This window comes from Hylaeus anthracinus, unplaced genomic scaffold, assembly GCF_026225885.1.
Source record: "Hylaeus anthracinus isolate JK02 unplaced genomic scaffold, UHH_iyHylAnth1.0_haploid 12001, whole genome shotgun sequence".
NCBI lineage: Eukaryota > Metazoa > Arthropoda > Insecta > Hymenoptera > Colletidae > Hylaeus > Hylaeus anthracinus.
In genome coordinates this window covers 21,161,589-21,180,502 of record NW_026534348.1, presented here as the reverse complement: position 1 = coordinate 21,180,502, position 18,914 = coordinate 21,161,589, and the positions used below count along the sequence as shown (strand labels likewise).

Sequence of the window (18,914 nt, the reverse complement as noted above, 5' to 3'; positions counted from 1 at the left end):
AATATACTTGTGTACCGTAACTAAATTTGAAATTTGGGTCAGCTTTACACGAGGAAATGTCAGTTTTTATTTGTGTAACCTTCTACCCGACGCGTTGCGACGTCCTAATTCATTAATCAATTAATGCATTCGAGGAATGCCTGTTCTCTTGAAATACTCGAGATTTCCAGAGGTGTAAATAGTAACCCCATTTCTTGATTTCTCATTTACATCATGAATGTCGAATCACCGGTTTCGGCTAGTGCATAATTCACCGACCAACCAACAACCAACGATCCGCAATTTTGGTAAAATTCCAATTCAACGGAATGTTGGACGGAATACGCCCATTTTCTAAAAAGCATTCGGTCCTCGTTGATCCTCGAAAAGGTAAAGTGTATAGCACAATGCTCTTCTTATTTTCTCCCTCTATTATCTCAGATCTCTTGTTCAATAGAACGCGAACCATTTTCCAGGAAACGGGATATGCTTTATCATGAAATTTACTTTGATATAGCCGAAGAGTTAAGAGACACTCTGATACGATTCTCCCGTCCATAATGCTCTTTCTTCACGTACAAAGAAGATTTCGCAGCATCTCATCGCGTCATGCAGGAGTTTACAGCTTATCTCGCGACCCGTTCTCGCTGGTCCAAGACAAAAGTAAACCGTCGCGATGAGGAGGCGCGGCGTTAGATCAAGTTTTATGGTCGACCCGCTTTGTAACGTCGTATAAAAGAATTTCTATGGGGCGCACGTGGATAGCATACGCTCGTCGAAAAATGAAGACCTCATATCGAGTCTTCTACTGAATTACCTGTGCGCCAATGCACGCGACTCGCATAATCGAATCAGTCTACAAACACGATGGATGTTCAGCAAATACTTCAGGCTGAGTATAGCAATTTGTAGCAGATTATTCGTCAGAAAATCAACTGTACGAAGTAGTTATTTGAATAGTAATACGAAGTCAATAATAGTGCATGTATACTCGTGGAACTTTTGCTTCCATACGTATATTTACTACTAAAATTCACGTATAATACGAAATTATATGTACATTGGACATAATATATAATATAATATAATTATTTTTTGTACACTACGCATGATATATAATATTTGATTTCTTATTCTTGGACCATACAAATTGTTCATAATATATTATATTATATTATACGTTATGTACAATATAATGTATATATTATTTTATATTATACATAAATCGTGGTTATAACATATGTATGTACAGAAGATTCTTCTTTGAACTTACTTGATGCTTTCACGCTAATTATTTAAACTTCTATCGTATGTATTATCTAAATTTAGGTCAAGAGACCCCAATTTTTTGGTCCTACCTACTGTAATGTAATGTAATATAATATATTGGGTTGTCCGGAAAGTCCATGTCGATTTTTGGTAGGTGGTACAGGTCTGAATATATTCGAATGGTTGAAAATACATAACACGTATACATTCCTTAAAAAGGGTGGAAAGATTGTGGAACAAAATGGTGCCTGTGTAATTCAATAAATATGTATTACAATTTAAATGTGCCTTTGAATTTTTCTTAACAATTGACTGGAGCCTTTCTGAACAACCCAATAACATAGTATGCTTACGTATATTATGGTATATATTATGAATATTTGAATAGAATAAGAATAATTGTTAATAGAATTCGTATTGCGTAGGAATTATTATATGCATTCGAACCATCCTGATAGGTAAGACCATACAATCAACAAATAATTACAACACTAATATATGTGTAATCATACTTATACCAAATCGATATAATACATATACAGGGTGTTAAGAAAAAAGCATTCAATATTTATATGGTGTATAGGGCACACTGTACCGAGTAAAAAAGCTTTAGTAAACATAGGTCCAAAGGTTAACCGTTTCTGAGACATAAACATTTTTGTTTGCTAGTATCATAATTGACTTACTATTGGGTTTTCGATATTTATAGAAGATTTTCCATGTGTCCATCGCTCATTTCTGTACACGAAATTGAAAAAATGAAATTGATGAAATTGTCGACACTTGAATGGGAACATTCAAAACGCAATTTATAAACACTGACATAAACATCGTATGCGATGGAAGCAAGTAAGTCAATCATGATACTAGCAAACAAAAATGTTTATATCTCAGAAACGGTTGACCTTTGGACCTATGTTTACTAAAGCTTTTTTACTCAGTACAGTGTGCCCTATACACCATACAAATATTGAATGCTTTTTTTTGAACACTCTGTATATCGTTCGAAATACAACTCGCTTATATATTAATATTACTAATAGGCATAAAGTAGTTTATAATGAAGTTACAAAATGATACTAAATTAATTTATTGATGTTAAAAGCTGAATGTAACGATCACTTTGAGTTGAATATTAATGGGGCTACGAAATCATTGGCTTCCTAAAGAAGCATATAAGGTGATTATTGCAGAAATATTTTGAAATATTTTCCTCAAGATTTGAATTAATTCGTTTAATAAATTTCTGATCATGACATTCCGCGAGCTCGAAAGGTCTTTCGAAACCGTGCTCTGCTAATTTCAGAGGTTCGATAAAGTGGGGATGAACCGCACAGCAGTTTGGTAGCGATTATCGATCTCTAGTGAAACTTGGAATATAGGTATCCAGGACGTAAGGAAATTATACTTGAACGAGACACTTTTGGACCTGTCTTAATTTCTGGCAATTTCTGAAACAGTGTGACGAATGGGTAAATATTGATTGCAGTCTTGTAACTCTTGTTCTGGAAACCTCTGCCACCAGAGTAATCGAACAAGTTTTCCAAATGGGAGTTTAGGATTTTGCTTTTTAATAACAAATTTGTTAATTAGAATAATCGCGATTAGCACATGATTCTTCACGTTTAATTGTAATCACACGTGGTTTCATTTAAAATAAAAGAACTTTTTGTCTTTGTAAAAAAATCAAAAGCTGAAAAACGTCTTTCGGAAAGCCCTGTATTACAAGAAGTGCTACTAAGTATACGTGAAAATGAAGAACCTTGACATTTTTTAACCAATGTGAAATATTTAAATATCTATATTTAAATAATATTTAAATATCCAAAACATAACGAATTTTATTGTGGGATTTTAATAATTTTTAGAAAATAAAATAAAACTCATGCAAAACAGGGTTAGTTCATTTCTGTTATTTTCATTTATATTTAAAGATTACAGTCCAGCATAGTATATAAATAAAATTCAGTGGTTATACTTAAATCAATAATCTGTAAATGAAACATTTTCCTAATTTGAAAAAGAGTTTTACAAACCTGATATAATAGAATTGTATTCGAAGGAACATGACTTAAGATATTTAATAGAAATTTGTAAAGACTACAAATACATTACAAATAAAGTCATTAAAATTTGTTTGTATACTACATTAGATTATGTTATTTAACCAAAAGTATGAAACGAACAATTTAAAAAAAACGAGTGTCCACTTAATTAACACATACAATGGGGGGTTTACTATAGCAGATATTTACAAAATGTAATCAAAAATATGAAAGTATATTTTACACCTCGAAGATAAAAAATAATTCCTGACTAAATAGAGGGTCCATAAATTTCTTGTGCCAGAGATGTAATCGATTAGAATTTCAGCCTGATTACGTGTTAACCGCAAGTGCATAAGTAATTGCAAGAGGTGCTCAAAATGGCCTCCGTTGCTAACCACGCACGGAATTCGTTAGCATTTTCCGCTAGCGTAGAATATACTATTGATTTTTACCTTTTCAGGGTCGTGTAGTACGTTTGGGGTGCACAAATATTCAAACTGATATTGATCCGTACCATCTACGAATTTTGTAACAACATTGATGTGTTTCATCATCGGAAAATTTAATTATGTTCGGAGGAATCGTTTACATTGTAAGGAAATAATCTTGGATCGCTAGTCGAGTTGACAGCACAATTTCATTAGAGTTTTTGTCCATAATTTTGATGTCTTCAGACATAGTTAACACGAATCTAAAATCATTATTACAATGATCAAAACCGGTTTTTATTGTACAAACAGATTAATATATGCATTGATTATACAAAAGTTAAATATATAAATGTTAAAACTGAGTGATTAATTGTTCCAATTAAAATATATACATTATACGAACATAAACGATTTTTTACATTGGTTAAAAATATACCAACGTTCTTTTTTATAAAGTGTATTCTTGTATAAGAATATTAGAATCTTAAGAAATACGAAGAAAAAAGTATGAAGGACACATCTAAAACGTGTAGCGTAGACAGAACAGAGTACAGACAATTATGCGAGTTGAAATATTATTAATATTATATTATGTCACGACATATATTTTGTGTAGTAAAATTACTAATAATATTTATAGTCTACATATAATGATTCACAGCTTCGTAAGGATTAACTTTAATGATACAATTCTATACAAAAAAGGCAAACTACCTCGAGTGCAAATTTTGCAAATTTTATATTTTAAGTAACAGATAAAAATATAACAATAAAATAATTCAACATAATTTTCTCAAATTTCAAAAATTTTGACCCGTCATCCCGAGGTACAAAATTTATTTCCGAGATAAAGAATTTCTCTAAAAAGAATTTCGTGTTTTGTTTTTTATAAACAAAATACTCCTGTCAGCGTAGTTGTGGTCATCTTTCACAAATCATACTTACTTTCTTTAAAAATAGGAAAACGGGATATATTTCTTAACATCTACGTTTTATTAAAAATACAATCTCTTAAAGCCCTTTTTGGAAAAGGAAACCCGTTTACAAGACATTTAAGTATACACATATATACAGTGAACACATAGCATTCGAAACTGAAACCTGAATTGCATAGGATGCACAATTGGACAACACAATTCTCTGAAATACCGTGACCTAGTTTTTCTGCGGAAATACGCACGTTGCTGCTACTGATAATAAAAAAAAGCTGCTTCAGCGTTTGTCATTAACTAGAAAACCAAGTAGTAAACTCGGAATAGTGCAGCGAGGACGTGTGAGCGAAATTCAATTATACGAGGAAGAAGGAAATGGTAAAATATTGAAACTTGTTTTACGATTCGACGTATGATCAGTGAATATTATAAAATTGAAAACTGAAAGGAATGTAGTAAATTGACAAATTCACATCCAAGATTTGATTTTTGTAGAGGATCACAATTGTCCATAAATTTCCAAATAAATTTGATCAAATGCAAACATGAGTGATCGATCTTTAAAATTATAGGTACTCATGGGACGAATGCAAAAATGTACGAATCGTTATAGAAAGGTCAGATGCAATTTTAGATACAAGTGCATCTAAAATTGCATCGGTAGTTCGAGAGTGTGTACACAAAGAAGGACATTCGAAGAAGTAGTTCTTCGTATAGGATACATGGCTCGAATAGCAAGGAAAAGTTTTGCATCAGTAAAGCAAATAAAAATAAACATTGCAATTTATACAAAAATATATAAACTTCAATTTCCACTTTTGAAATCTAAACTCGCTATTTTCCAATCACACATATTTAGAAAGGAATGGTGGAAATCGTAGATAGAATTCCATGCATTCGTGACCTGTGTTAATATGCAAAAAGATATGTAAAAAGTGTGCAAATTGGTATAACAATATTAATATTTACTTTCGTGTAAGACCATATATTTTACATATTTTATATTTTCAGGGTAATCAAAATTAACTATTTTTGAAACACATCAATTCAAAAACCTGTGTTGAAAATCGAATATGAAATTCTATGCATTTACGACCTGTTCTGACGTGTGAAAATATATGCAAAATGTGTGCAAAATTAATATGGTAATATTAATGTTTAATGTTCTGCGAGAGCATCTATTCTGGATATTTTATATTTTCAGATGAATTTAAATGAACTATTTTTCAATCATATCAATTCAAACCTTTGCAGCGGAAGTCGAGTACAGAATTTTATGCATTTGCGACCCGCGTTGAGGTGTAAAAACATATGTAAAACATGGACAAAATTAATATTTTTATTTCGTGAGAGTTCATATATTCTGCTCACGTTTTTCATATTCGTATGCGCCACGAGTGCATAAAATCTGCAGTCTAGCAATGACTGATAGAAATATGTATAAGTATCAATATTTAATTATTTTGCATGAAAAACAAACAGTGTGAGGACGTTAGGAATAGCACATATGTACTTTCAATGGGACTGTGATCTAAAACTCACAGCTTTGACAGTGGCATTACTGGCTCTGATATAATACTCCAGTTACATTAGCTATTCTCTTGCAGCCACCTGACCTAAATCCGATTGAGCACGTATGGTGGGAGTTTGAAAAACGGCCGCGAAAGCGTCATGTAAGATAAAACAAACATCTCAAATAGATTTCGAAGGAAGAATGGAATAATATATGACATAATATGAGTTAGACTTTAGTACGTGCTATGTCTAACACTAATTTTTAATTAGCTTTTTCACGACTTGAATTAATTGGTCTGAAGAACTCTTGTTGAAGACGATTAACATAATAAAAATCACACTGTGTATTTGTGGATACTTACAATTGCATAATAATAGATTTTCATATATTAAAAATGAAAATATGAAAACCACGATGTAAGTAACCTTTTCTTATTTTGAGTAACATGTCTTTTAATACTCTACAAATTAATATTTTCAAAAAATTGGCTTGCAACACAATAGCATCCATCCCTTGAACCATATTAAAATCATACACTATATATTTGATCATAAATACAATTTTGTATTCATAAAAGTTCCATAAAATTCAAGAACAACAGAAGTCCTGCATCGTTGATCATTCCACGTTCCATATGTTTGAATACACTCATGTTTCAAATTCAAAAGAACACTTGACATTAAAATTCTCATTCATCTCCTTCATCACACTAATAGACCATAAGTGTCGATAAACTTCACGCTGGTGGGTTAAAAAAATTTGATAAATTTCACAGGGTGAAGACTACCAGTTTTATGGATGATACAAGATGGATGATCCATTATTCTGGATTTGGAAGACGTGACACGAAGACACCGAAGGACTAAATCTACGCGGCACACATATGACGACAATTTAGTGGCGGTAAAACACGGCATTACTTTCGATAATAGAATATTGATTTCCAATTAATCTCAAGAGGATGAGCCATTGAATTTTAAACCGGGTTCACTTCAACGTCTATTATAATGCGTGCACGATATACATACATATATGGGTTGCAACCTAGTTGCGAAGGCGGAAAATCTCACCGGGATGGCTTTCTCTTCAACGAGAAAGCTCGAAAGAAATTTCTTTCTAAAGTTTCCAACCACGGAACAACGTCATGTTCTGGAATTATTTCTCGTTCAATGCTGTTCGATTTTTGAAAATGATAAACTTCGAACAATTTTTATTTGTTTCAGACCGTTGCGAATGTTGAAATGGATTCTACAATTCGTTCACTGATTCTTTTGTTACCAATTTGGTCAATAGTTCTAGTTTTGTGATTTGTTTTCTGTTTTACAAGGCGTTCCAAAAAACTGGACACATAGGAAATGTTAATAAATACCATATATGGAAAATTTTCCTTCTTTCTCACGTGTTCAGATTTTAGGGACGCTCTCTATATGTTTTATTACCGGCAACAATAAATTTCAAGAAAAAAACACTTGATAACTATCCATTTGGACTGGTATAATATTTTTGTGAAGTTTAGAGATACTAAAGATAGTTTTATTTCAATTTTTCATGTATCTAATCTTTAATTTGGATTACCATGATGTATTTTATAATTTGGACATGATGAATCATGTTTTCTTTACAATCCTAAACTTCTCTTCTTTGCTCTTATACTTTTCAATTATTAACCTCCTATAAAATAAAAGGTAACGTAACGGTTTGTCTCCTTTTTACCTTTTTAATTTTTATGATGTTTGTAAATATCTGTTAGCTTTTACTTCAATACTTTAGCGAGAAGGGTGCAAATATGAGGTCGAAACAATTAATAAAGATAATCAAACACCCCCTTAAATGATACAATTGACGATACCATTCTTTGTAATTGGATACTATACTTCGGTTCTATTTCGAAATATCTTTAATTTTCAATCTTAAATCTCAAAACCTTAAAAGTGAACGACGAGTATTTAACCTACTGAAAGCAATTATAAGAAACAATTTCAATTACCTTTGAAGTTTTATATTCTTAACCGATAAAGTAACCATACCTTATCTATTAATTCTTTTAAAGAATGTGTATTTCCCAGACAGAATAATAAAAATTTTCTCGATAATAAAGAATTCAAGTGGCGCGTGCATCTCATTTAAGATAAGTAACAACTACGTCGTTGAATTTGCACGGGTACGCTAATGAGAAAGATGATAATACGGAAACGTAATCCTCATTAATCCTAAGTTTCTGTTGTTCAAGTATATCGTATCTAAAAAAACGTTTCAAATACAAATATACGAGTTATCTCGAGAAACTTTCACGAAAGAAAAGATGATTAAAGTGAACGATAACAATTTCATAACTAACGAAGGTTTGTTCATAAATCTTTTATACAGAGGATTTGCCTGAATTTATGGAAATGGTCAATTCTTCGTGGAATAATTAATTAGACTTGCAGAAAAACTTCTTATGCACGAAGTTGTTGAGTACTTCCTCGTTGAAAAAATCTGTTTGGAATAGGTATATTTAGGTTTATCTGATAATTTTCTAAAATTAATTTTTTCCTTCGTTGAATTTGTTAATCACTTTGTAAGTAATTTCAAGTAAAAAGTAATTTACCATTAATTCCTGTTATTCTAATTCCTAAATTCCGGATGTAATACAAAATTATTATAGCATACAATATTATATATTGGGTTGTCCGGAAAGTTCATGCCTATTTTTAAGAAAAATTCAAAGGCATATTTGAATTTTTATGTATATTTATTGAATTTCATATGTACCATTTTGTTCCACAACCTTTCCACCTGTTAAGGAATGTACACATGTTATTTGTTTTCAGCCATTCCGATATATTTAGATCTGTACCGCTGACTAAAACTCGGCATGGACTTTCCAGACAGCCCAATACAAAAATATTTCTATACTGTTTGTGAATAGTATTATTAGTAGAGAAAACATTGGAATCGGAACATATTTTATAGCCTTTGAAAAAAATTACTAAATCATGCTTAAACTTTTGGCCGTGATGGCAGAAAGAGCTAGTAATAATGGGCTTAGTTCAATTTTATAAGAAAAGGTTTTATTTTCTAAAATTTATGAGAATTGAGTCACTTACCGCGTCTTCCACCTTGGAGACGACATTCTCAACAGCATTCTCCACCGACATCCCGATGGCTGATGCAGCTTGCTCCTTTCTAGACATGTGGCCGCGGAAGGATGCCTGGATTTTTGTTGCAGCGTCGCAAAGCTCTGTCAATGGCAGAAAAAAGTCTTCTTTAAGTTGTTGGCCACGAAGGAAGCCGGGATCGATATGCTGTCTACTTGTCAGGTCGAAGGAATAGGATTGGAATTGACTAGGATTCGAACAGCTATTTCTAGATCAAAATTTACTTTTAAGTTATCAGGTTCTACTGTGATATTTCCATAAAGTATTAGGTTGTCCTAAAAGTTTCTTTCGTGAGTTGCATTCAATTATTTTCTGTGGTAGTGTTTATGTAAATAGACAATCTAATTTCTTAGACATTGATGCTGTAACAGTAATGGAGCGAAATGAATTGTACACAATTTTGTAATGTAACATAAAACATAAAATATTGTGTATGAATTAATTAATAATAAAACGAAAGAAACTTTTGGGACAACCTAATATTATGAAACCAAAGGAATTCTGTGTTATTTTACTTTGAATTAAAAATTTGAATGTTTATCATTTAATAGTGAGATCTGGTTCGCTATTTAATTTTGTAGATTCTTGCTAGCTTCAGTGGTTATTAGAATCTTAATAGGCAATATAAATTGTTTGCTATATTCAGAAATTAATTAAAAAAACATATGTATTATGAATGTTAAAATTAAATCTAGCAAGTAAATTTTATACGTAAAATGACTAATAGAATGTATCTTGTCAATATTTATATTTTTATCATGAATACTGTACCTACATATTTTGTTTGATTACTAAACTTTTCATCAAAATCCTTGTGCCTACCAAATATGTATATCACTACGATTATAAATAAATCAATATAAATAGAATTAAACAAAATTCTGTATCGTACCGTGATTGAAATTGACTGACAAAAACGTAATGTCCTAAAAAGACATCACTCATTTCCTCTACCTTATACGTCATTCAATTTGCAATTATACAAATAATTAATTCTCCATTATTGCCAACGTATTTTCGGGTTTTACGATATCGAACGGTCAGAATTAATTTTAATATTTCCATAAATCTATAAATTCTCCACACTCCACCATATGTGCCTTCTTTATATTATAGAAATCAGCGAAGCTTTTTGTATAGCATTTCTTAACGAGAAATCGCGCAAAAGCATATCTGGATTCTGGAGAATGAATACAGATTACTGTATGGAGGTCATCAATTTCTATGCAAACGGGCCAGTCAGAATCAAGCACTGTTGATTTCGTTGAACCGTGACGACCACTTTGAAAAAAAAGCTGAGGCTGACCTAGTTCCGAATCGAGGTTGGGTTCGAAACTCGAAATTCTGCGAATTCATCTGACTTGCGGTTGATCTGCTCGTGACACGCAGTTAGGCTATTTGCATGGCTAGTTAACTTACGAACCGAATCACCGACACTACCCATTCCAAATTAAGCTTTTTCGCCATTGGTGTACCATTCATCACGCGCGTTCACAATTATGCTAGTATTAGGGGTTCCATTTGATCAAATTTACTCTGACGAGCAATAAAAAGCTTCACTTTAATCATTTATTCCGTCTAAAGTGGTTAAGCTTGAATTAAAAAGAATATGTAATCTTACTTCATTGCTATCTATAAACATGAAAAATTGTATTCTTAATTGTAAAATTGCACGGACTTAATTGTAAAATTAAGGATGACACTTTGACGTTTCCAGTAAGTCTATACAAAACGGAAAGTTTTACACAGTTTTGCGTACTTAATTCGTGCCGTCAGCTGTTGCTTATCTACTCGACGAAAAAATAGCAGAACGTGAAAACCAGATGCTGGATACACGGTTCAATAATTTACGCCGCGTGTTAAAAGTACTTAATTACTTTGGGAACTGCGTCGAATTTGTTTTACGTGGGTGCTATTTTATATTGAAAATGTTAGTAAATTTGAAAGAGAAACAAGTAGAGTTAACGATAACGTTAAAATTCTCATAAAAAGAAAAAAAAATAAGTTTGTCTCCAGTATACAGATATTTAATTCTGAAATTGATAAATGTTGCAAGACGCAGAATAAACTACACTGCACTGGGTACATATAATACTTTATTATATTTTATTATAAACGCATGTTAGCGAGGTGGCGTCCTAATTCGCACTGATTCGGACTGGGTAGTTGTTCACCGCATGCTCGCAGACGGAAAAGTTAAACAAACGATTGACGACACCACATAGATCGGTATTATAGACACAGATACGTCGGTATTACAGGGTGTCCCAAAACTCGGGGAGGAGCCGGAAATGGGGGGTAGCTGAGACGATTCTGAACAACAATTTCCTTTGCAAAAATGTCGGATGGGGCTTCGTTGAGGAGATATTAAGCGAAAACCCCGACCAATCAGAGCGCGCGTAGACCGTTGGAGCGGCCGCGGTAGCGTAGGTTACGCGCTGGTGGCCGCGCTTGCACGCGAGCAAGTGACTCGACGTGCATCGAAGCATCGACCTAGCGCGTAGCCTTCGCTACCGCGGCCGCTCTAACGGTCTACGCGCGCTCTGATTGGTCGGGGTTTTCGCTTAATATCTCCTCAACGAAGCCCCATCCGACATTTTTGCAAAGGAAATTGTTGTTCAGAATCGTCTCAGCTACCCCCCATTTCCGGCTCCTCCCCGAGTTTTGGGACACCCTGTATATCTAGAGACGCGGTAGCGTCTCGGCGCCAAGTACATGAAAAATTATCCGTTACCGCGTATATATAGCGTTGGAGCTACCACGTATCTTTTGCAGGAGAGATGGTCCATTCCAACCTAACCTGAAACTTCTTTCTTGAATATCTCAACACGCCTGCAATGTTTTCTAAATTTAAAGGCATTTTTCTTATGTAAACCGCATGTAAGCTTTCGAATAAAACCAAAATCAATCAAATCGGTCCACGAACAACTGAGATATCGTAATATCATGTCATGTCATGAATCTGTCAGAAACGGTACTTTTTGTATGATTTTCCCGTCGTCAACCCTTAGCCAATAGGAGCTAAGCAAAAACCGAGCGTCGTTGGTCAACTCTCGGAATCATTCGGTTCGGCATGGCTCGTCACCATCGAGCGTCGAGAGTCGAAACAGATGTCATCATTCGTAACCTGCCAAGTGTCAAAAGTTTTTACACTATTACATTATTAATTATATTTATATCAGCAAAATGTTTTCAATTTAGACTTTTTATGTAGGGTTTAATAACAAATTGCAGCCAGTGTTGTAAAGTGTTGATCGATCTTGACTACAAGGTAAGTTGTTAAAATCTGAATTGCGAGATACCTTTATTCATACAGAAAACTGTTTTTAATGTAGATCCATACCACCGAAGTGTTTTGAATTTTAGCTTTTTATATAGAGATTGTGGAAATAGAGGGGGCCCACAGGATTGGAGATTAACAAATTGCTGCCAGTAAAGTAAAATGTAGATCAATTTTGATTACAAGGTAAGTCGTCAAAATTTGAATTGTCAGGTACATTCATTCATACAGAATAGATCCATACCACTAAAGTGTTTTTAATTTAGTCTTTTTATGTAGAGCTTATAGAAATGGAGTAATTTTCTCATTTCATCATTAACATTACAATTTCTTGCAGCAAGAACAAAAATTACAGGTATAAATAATAAATTATATGAAATATATATATATTCGCTTTTGTTATCCCCTCTTTCTTTATTTTACTCTATTCAATTAAAGAAACAAATAATAATTTAGACTTCTTATGTAGAGTTTACAGAAATATCAATGTTATTTTTATAAATTTATAATAGATTCTATATAATAAATGATTTGTAAAAAGAAGTGAGATCCGATAAAAAACTTCAACAAAGTAAAAAAATTACGCCAAGTACATGAAAAAGTGGAGGACTCAAGGAGTTATCATTGAAAAATAGAAGATCCCCATAAAAAACTACAAGAAAATAGAAAAAGATGTGAAATTGAAATAAGCTGCCAGATGATTTACCTAGATTTCCGCGGCCTGGAAGTCAAATGTTTGGCGTGGCCAGGCAAGGTCAAGGTGTCGATGAATAAGAATTGTTTTAAAACTCAAAATAATGAAAGTGTATTCATATTGTCAGACTTTTAAACTAATACAATATCTCTACAACAAATTTGAAAAAAGTTTACATGGAGCCTGAAAATATGAACTCTTATGTGGAATATATTCTGCTATTTGGAATTTGATAATGTTCGTCTTACGTCTAAGTTCTTTCGTTTGATATTAAAGTGTTCGATCACTGCTCGAAATTATAAATGAAGCAGCATATAAATTTGGACGGAAGCTTCTAGAGAGTTCAGGGAGTTGGATTAACTTCATCCCTTTCTAAGTCCTTTCATCTACCTCAGCAGACGGTGGTCTAACCTACTTCGTGACGGAGGATCAGCTTCGGATTTTTATTAGCGACCAGTTCGGATTCCAGCAGCATTTCATCACAATTTTTATACCTGGTTATCACGATGCGAACATTATTTTTTGCCTAGTAAGTAAAATTCGCGACTCGGAAGAGTCGATAACTTTCCTTATAATTTTAAGCATTTGGGGAGTCGAAAATAAAATATTTATGGATACAATCACTGTTATAATTTACAATATGTCGTATTTATTTAGCCTGTTTACTTATCTTCGCGTCTTTATTACGCTTAATAAAATGCAAAAATTCTATAAAAGATACGAATTTTGCAAATACCAGTGTAATGGACCCGGCACTTATCGAATTATTCTGTAAATATTGCGAGAATACTCTTACATTTAATATTTGGCGAACTTAATTCGAATACAGTTTGAATGTTTGATTATATAAACATTTTGCGTAATGATTAAATATTGAAATATTTATAGCATTTAAATAGTGTGACATGGAATGTGAATATCTTCTTGTTCCTTTCAAAACTCCATCTTCATTTAATAGACAAATAATTTTTGTTAATATAATATTTTTCATTCTATTATTTAATATATTAATACAATTGAAAATTACCAACATTTATATAACTTTAGCCTTTGTTCTATAATAATATGACTACACACAATTTTATTTTGCATAGGATAGTTGTATAAATCTATTTACAAATTAGTTGAAAGACACTTGTCTAATTTTTAATTTTCTGTACAACACTAACCAACCTGTACACTATCGTAAAGTAATTAATTAATTAATCGTTAAAATTAATTATTTGTTGCAGCATGCGAGGTTAATGTCCCGACATGTTGAAAACGGATACACGAAAAAATGCTCAAAGGACAGATGGTCGGTCAACAAGAAATAAAATCGATATTTAATTATCGGCTATCGCGCCGTTAATTGGTTCGTCTTCGCCTTTTTTCCATTACCCTTTGTCGACTTTTCATTTTCGTCCACGAAGAGTACGATTTGTGCGCATCGTTCAACTTTATTTTTCAATTTTGCATGAGTTTTCCGATTTTCGTCGCGCTAAACAAATTATGTACCACTAGCAGCCCACCGAACGTACAGTTGATGAAAAGTTGATATTTGTTGAATACTTTAAAGCTTTCCATCGACGATGAAAGTAACAAGCGTGTATTTATCGTATTTAAAAGCAGTTGTTGATTCTTTCTGAAATACTAACTAATACATAATTTTCTTGTTAATTAATGCTCAAGCATTATGTGTGTTGTAAATTCATCATTAATATGGACAATTTTTGATATATTACAGTCAATTTTAACGTAAAATAGTGATTTTATTGGTTTTAGATATTTTTGTGAAATGAATTTCAAGCGTTATCTAATAATTTAACCCATTCACTGCCAATTACGAGATGTCTTGTAGTTCAAATTGATCGCAATTACTCAAGGGATAAGTTTACAGCCATTTGAGTCACGAATTATTGCAAAAGAAAATCGTAAATTTTCTTGCTAAAGCAACTAATTTCATATCACCTTTTATTATTAAAAACGCATTTTTGCCTGGCAGCGAATGGATTAATCTATCTTATATAATATACGTGTATGTATAGATAGTTCAATCAATTACTAGTAATTATTAGCAATATGTTTTAGTGTTGCTAAATCTATTTTATTATTGGTAACTTATTTCAGATACTTCTTACTTTGATAAATACGAATTGGAGGGTATATTATTAACACTTTTACTAGTATGTATCTGTTTTTAAACTGTTTTGTAGAGATATTTAATCTTCTCACTGCTAGCTGTTATTCTTTTCTAAAACCATCTTTTCAAGTAGATTTCCGATGAATCTGGCCTCAAATGAACTCTTCCCCACCTTCTTTCTTTTCATTATTGTGCCTAGAGTTCCCGAGAGCAGAAATAATAGGAAACATGGCAGTTTGCGCGTACAAGTCGTGGATCGATAGATCGGCCGTCTGGCATAAAAGGGTTAACAACGTTAAGAACTCACTGGTTACCTCGAACAAAGTGCATCTATGAAATGAAAGAGTAAAATAGAACAATCACGATGCGAATGATACGTGTTTATGATTTAATAGCGACATACATGATTTGATGCTTCGTTTCTTTTGAGAAACTAATTTAGTTTAAACGATTCTCTTCGACTCTTTAAAGTTAGATGGGTTGAAAACTCTCCTACCTTTTGCTTAGCTTTAATATTTTATTCAAAGTTCGTAATTCCGTTGCTAATGCTACTAACTAACGTTAAAAGTTAAATAAGTAAAAACAGAAATATATGTGCAAGTCAAAACTCATTAGAAAGTTGTTGATACTATTTTGTTTAATTCTTTGAGGTACACAATTTGAAACAGAAATAAATCTCAATTGAATAATTGCGATAGAAATAATTAAAGATTCTTTAGTCGAATCGAGCATACTATTTTATCCTTGGTAGAATGTTTTAGATTTTTCTTATCGAGTCATGTTTTAACATTTTGTCAAATGTACTAGAGACAACGACATCAAAGGGTAATTAATTCATCCATATAACAGTGTAGAAATATACAAATTTATTTATGTAACGATCAAGGAATACAGGTTGTATTGTTAAGTGAAACAATACGCAGGTTTTGGAATGTCAACAATCTATCAACAATCCTTAGCAGAACAAATAAATATTAAAAAATAAAAATACATTTAATTTATTTAAATATTAAATCAATTTTATCCAAATGTTTGGTTAAACCAAATAAAAGAGTCGAAAATTTCCTACCATGGACAAAATGAAAACGTCTAATTCCGCTAAAGAAACTATAAATAATTTTCTCGAAATTGTCACGCTCAGCACGTTTCGAATGGAATAAACGTGACTTGGAATGAAACAAAGTAAGAGAAATATTACGTGAGAAACTATTTCTGCAATTCGTACAATGCAACAATGAAATGAAATTTTCGGTTTCATTAGCGTTCCGCCCAATACCGATGAGGGTTGTACCCAATTGCGCTCAGTGCATAATTGGCCAATTGCTGGCGGCAAAATACGAACATCATCGTAATGGCAAATTGTGGACTGCGTAACCGTGCAGTATACGGCGAGGAATTTCTCGATAAACTCTACCGTTATCAAGTCGATTCACAGCGGTCTCATTCCGCGCTGATGCCACGGGTAAATGTTAATTGAGGCATCGAATCTCATCTAATCATTGAAGATATCCGACGAATCCCTTAATTTTCGCTTCGTTCCGTACATGTGACGAAGAATTTCATTACGTTTAATGAAAGACTTGGTTACTTTCTTTCCTCGAGATTATCCTATCATCCGGAATTGTTTTTCGTAGTTTGGACTGCAATTTTTCCAAAGTAACTTCGACTTAAAATTACATTCATCGTTGCGCAATAGGTAACGCAATAATTAGATTATAAATTACCATACATTACACGCTTGATGTTGGCAGAATCTAATTAATGTAGTTGCTGTTGTTTGAAACCTGCATATTTGGACTGTAAATAGATAGTTCAATAATGGGACTAAAAGCAGTAGAATAATAAAATAAAGAAGACATCTCTATGTACCATCACGGAAACCTTTAGTTGCCGTTGAAATACCCGGAGAAACCCTTATATGTGTGAAGTTGGCCTCGCACTTTTCGAATTTTTGATTTTTTTAAATTGTGCTACATTGTGCTACGTTTGTGCCGTATTGTGCCGTAAACCACAGTCAAAGTACAGGAGTACTGTAATACCTTGATAAGTGCACAAGCTCGGGATTGAAAGTGTGCATTTATCATGGAGTTCTCACATTGTTTGATCTTTGCAAGCAGCTTCGAACGTAGAAAGGACGGCGAATAACAAAAGAGGACGGAACGAAACAATACTAATGCAAGTATGAATCTTTTATCAACAGATTTATGACATCTTTCTGAATAAAATGAAACGAATCACGATATAGTAGTAGTAGTAAGTTTATTAATTTCAGCCTTTCGGCCCAGAAATGGGACTTGGTTTTACATTCTCTATAATCACGCATCTATTCACCCTGCCACATTACATTCGTCACACCGCGCGCTTACCCACTCTGTCTTCGCTTCTCTCCTCTGAACGTATGTTGCTAATTGTAGTTTGTACTTTTATCCTTCCCGTTTACTAATTTCCTTATCCAATCTACATTTCTTACATTAAACCTACATTTTAAAAGCTCTTCTATGCTTATATTAGCATTTTCCCGCTTGTCGCAATCTGCTAAATAGCGCTTCAGAGAACCTTGTCCCCTTCCACAAAACTCGCACCTTCTCTCCTACTCACCTACTCGCAAGCCAATATCTATTCCAAGGCTCTAAATTTCTGCACTTCGCCTTTGCCATCAAATTTTGGCTGTTTAATTTTCCATCTTTCCTTAGATACTCTGGCCTCTGTCCCGTAAATAAATATCTATACCTACTGTTATATTTAGCCTCTCTTATTTGGTTAAATTTCACTTGTTCCTGATTTTCCCTATCTTTATTCACCAGTTCCAGAGTTACTCTATCACTCTCCCCTCTCAATCTCCTAATCCCTTCCTGACTATACCCGTTTCGTGTGTCATACTCTATCCTTTCTTTACCATTTTTTGTCCTTCCCTGTTTCTTTTCCCTAAGACATTCTTTCACTAAATTCTTTCCTACTGCCTTTCTAATTCCCTCTTCAAACTTTAGAGCTTTCTTTCCTGCTTCTATTCTAATCTTTTCTCTTTTTGTTTCTGTTAATAATATATATCTTGGTGTTTCTCTACTTAAACCTAGAATCCATCTCACAAATTTATATTGCACTCTTTCTAACTCCGCCTTTTTTTTCCACCCGTATAGTTCCGCCCCATACAACATCACGCTCTTGACTACACGATCAAACATAAATACCTTCCACTTGAAACAGTCTTTAAACTTTCTTTCCCCGATGCCCCAAACTTGCCGTATCAGTACGTTGGCTTTTTTAGCCCTTTCTCTCACATGTTCTATCATGTCTCCATTTCTTTGAAATTTGACTCCTAAGAATGTAAAACTCTTGACTGACTCTATTTCCTGCCCTTTTCATAGCCATTTCGTTTTCTTCACCCTACCTCCTCCTTTGCTGAAGATCATTATTTTTGTTTTGGTCGTGTTCAAAATCAAGCTTCTCTTATCTAAAAATCTTTCCAATCTTCTTATCATTTCTTCCATTTCTTCTAATCTTTC

At 33.1% G+C, this 18,914-nt stretch overlaps 1 protein-coding gene across 1 annotated transcript in view; it reads right to left on the bottom strand.

Moving 5' to 3' along the window:
• LOC128891269 (neuromodulin) overlaps nucleotides 1-18,914 on the bottom strand; it is a 234,951-nt gene that overhangs the window by 89,129 nt on the left and 126,908 nt on the right. The window contains exon 3 of the mRNA XM_054150682.1: nucleotides 9,265-9,398. Coding sequence (XP_054006657.1) covers nucleotides 9,265-9,398 — 134 coding nt within the window. The remainder of the gene's footprint in view (nucleotides 1-9,264; nucleotides 9,399-18,914) is intronic.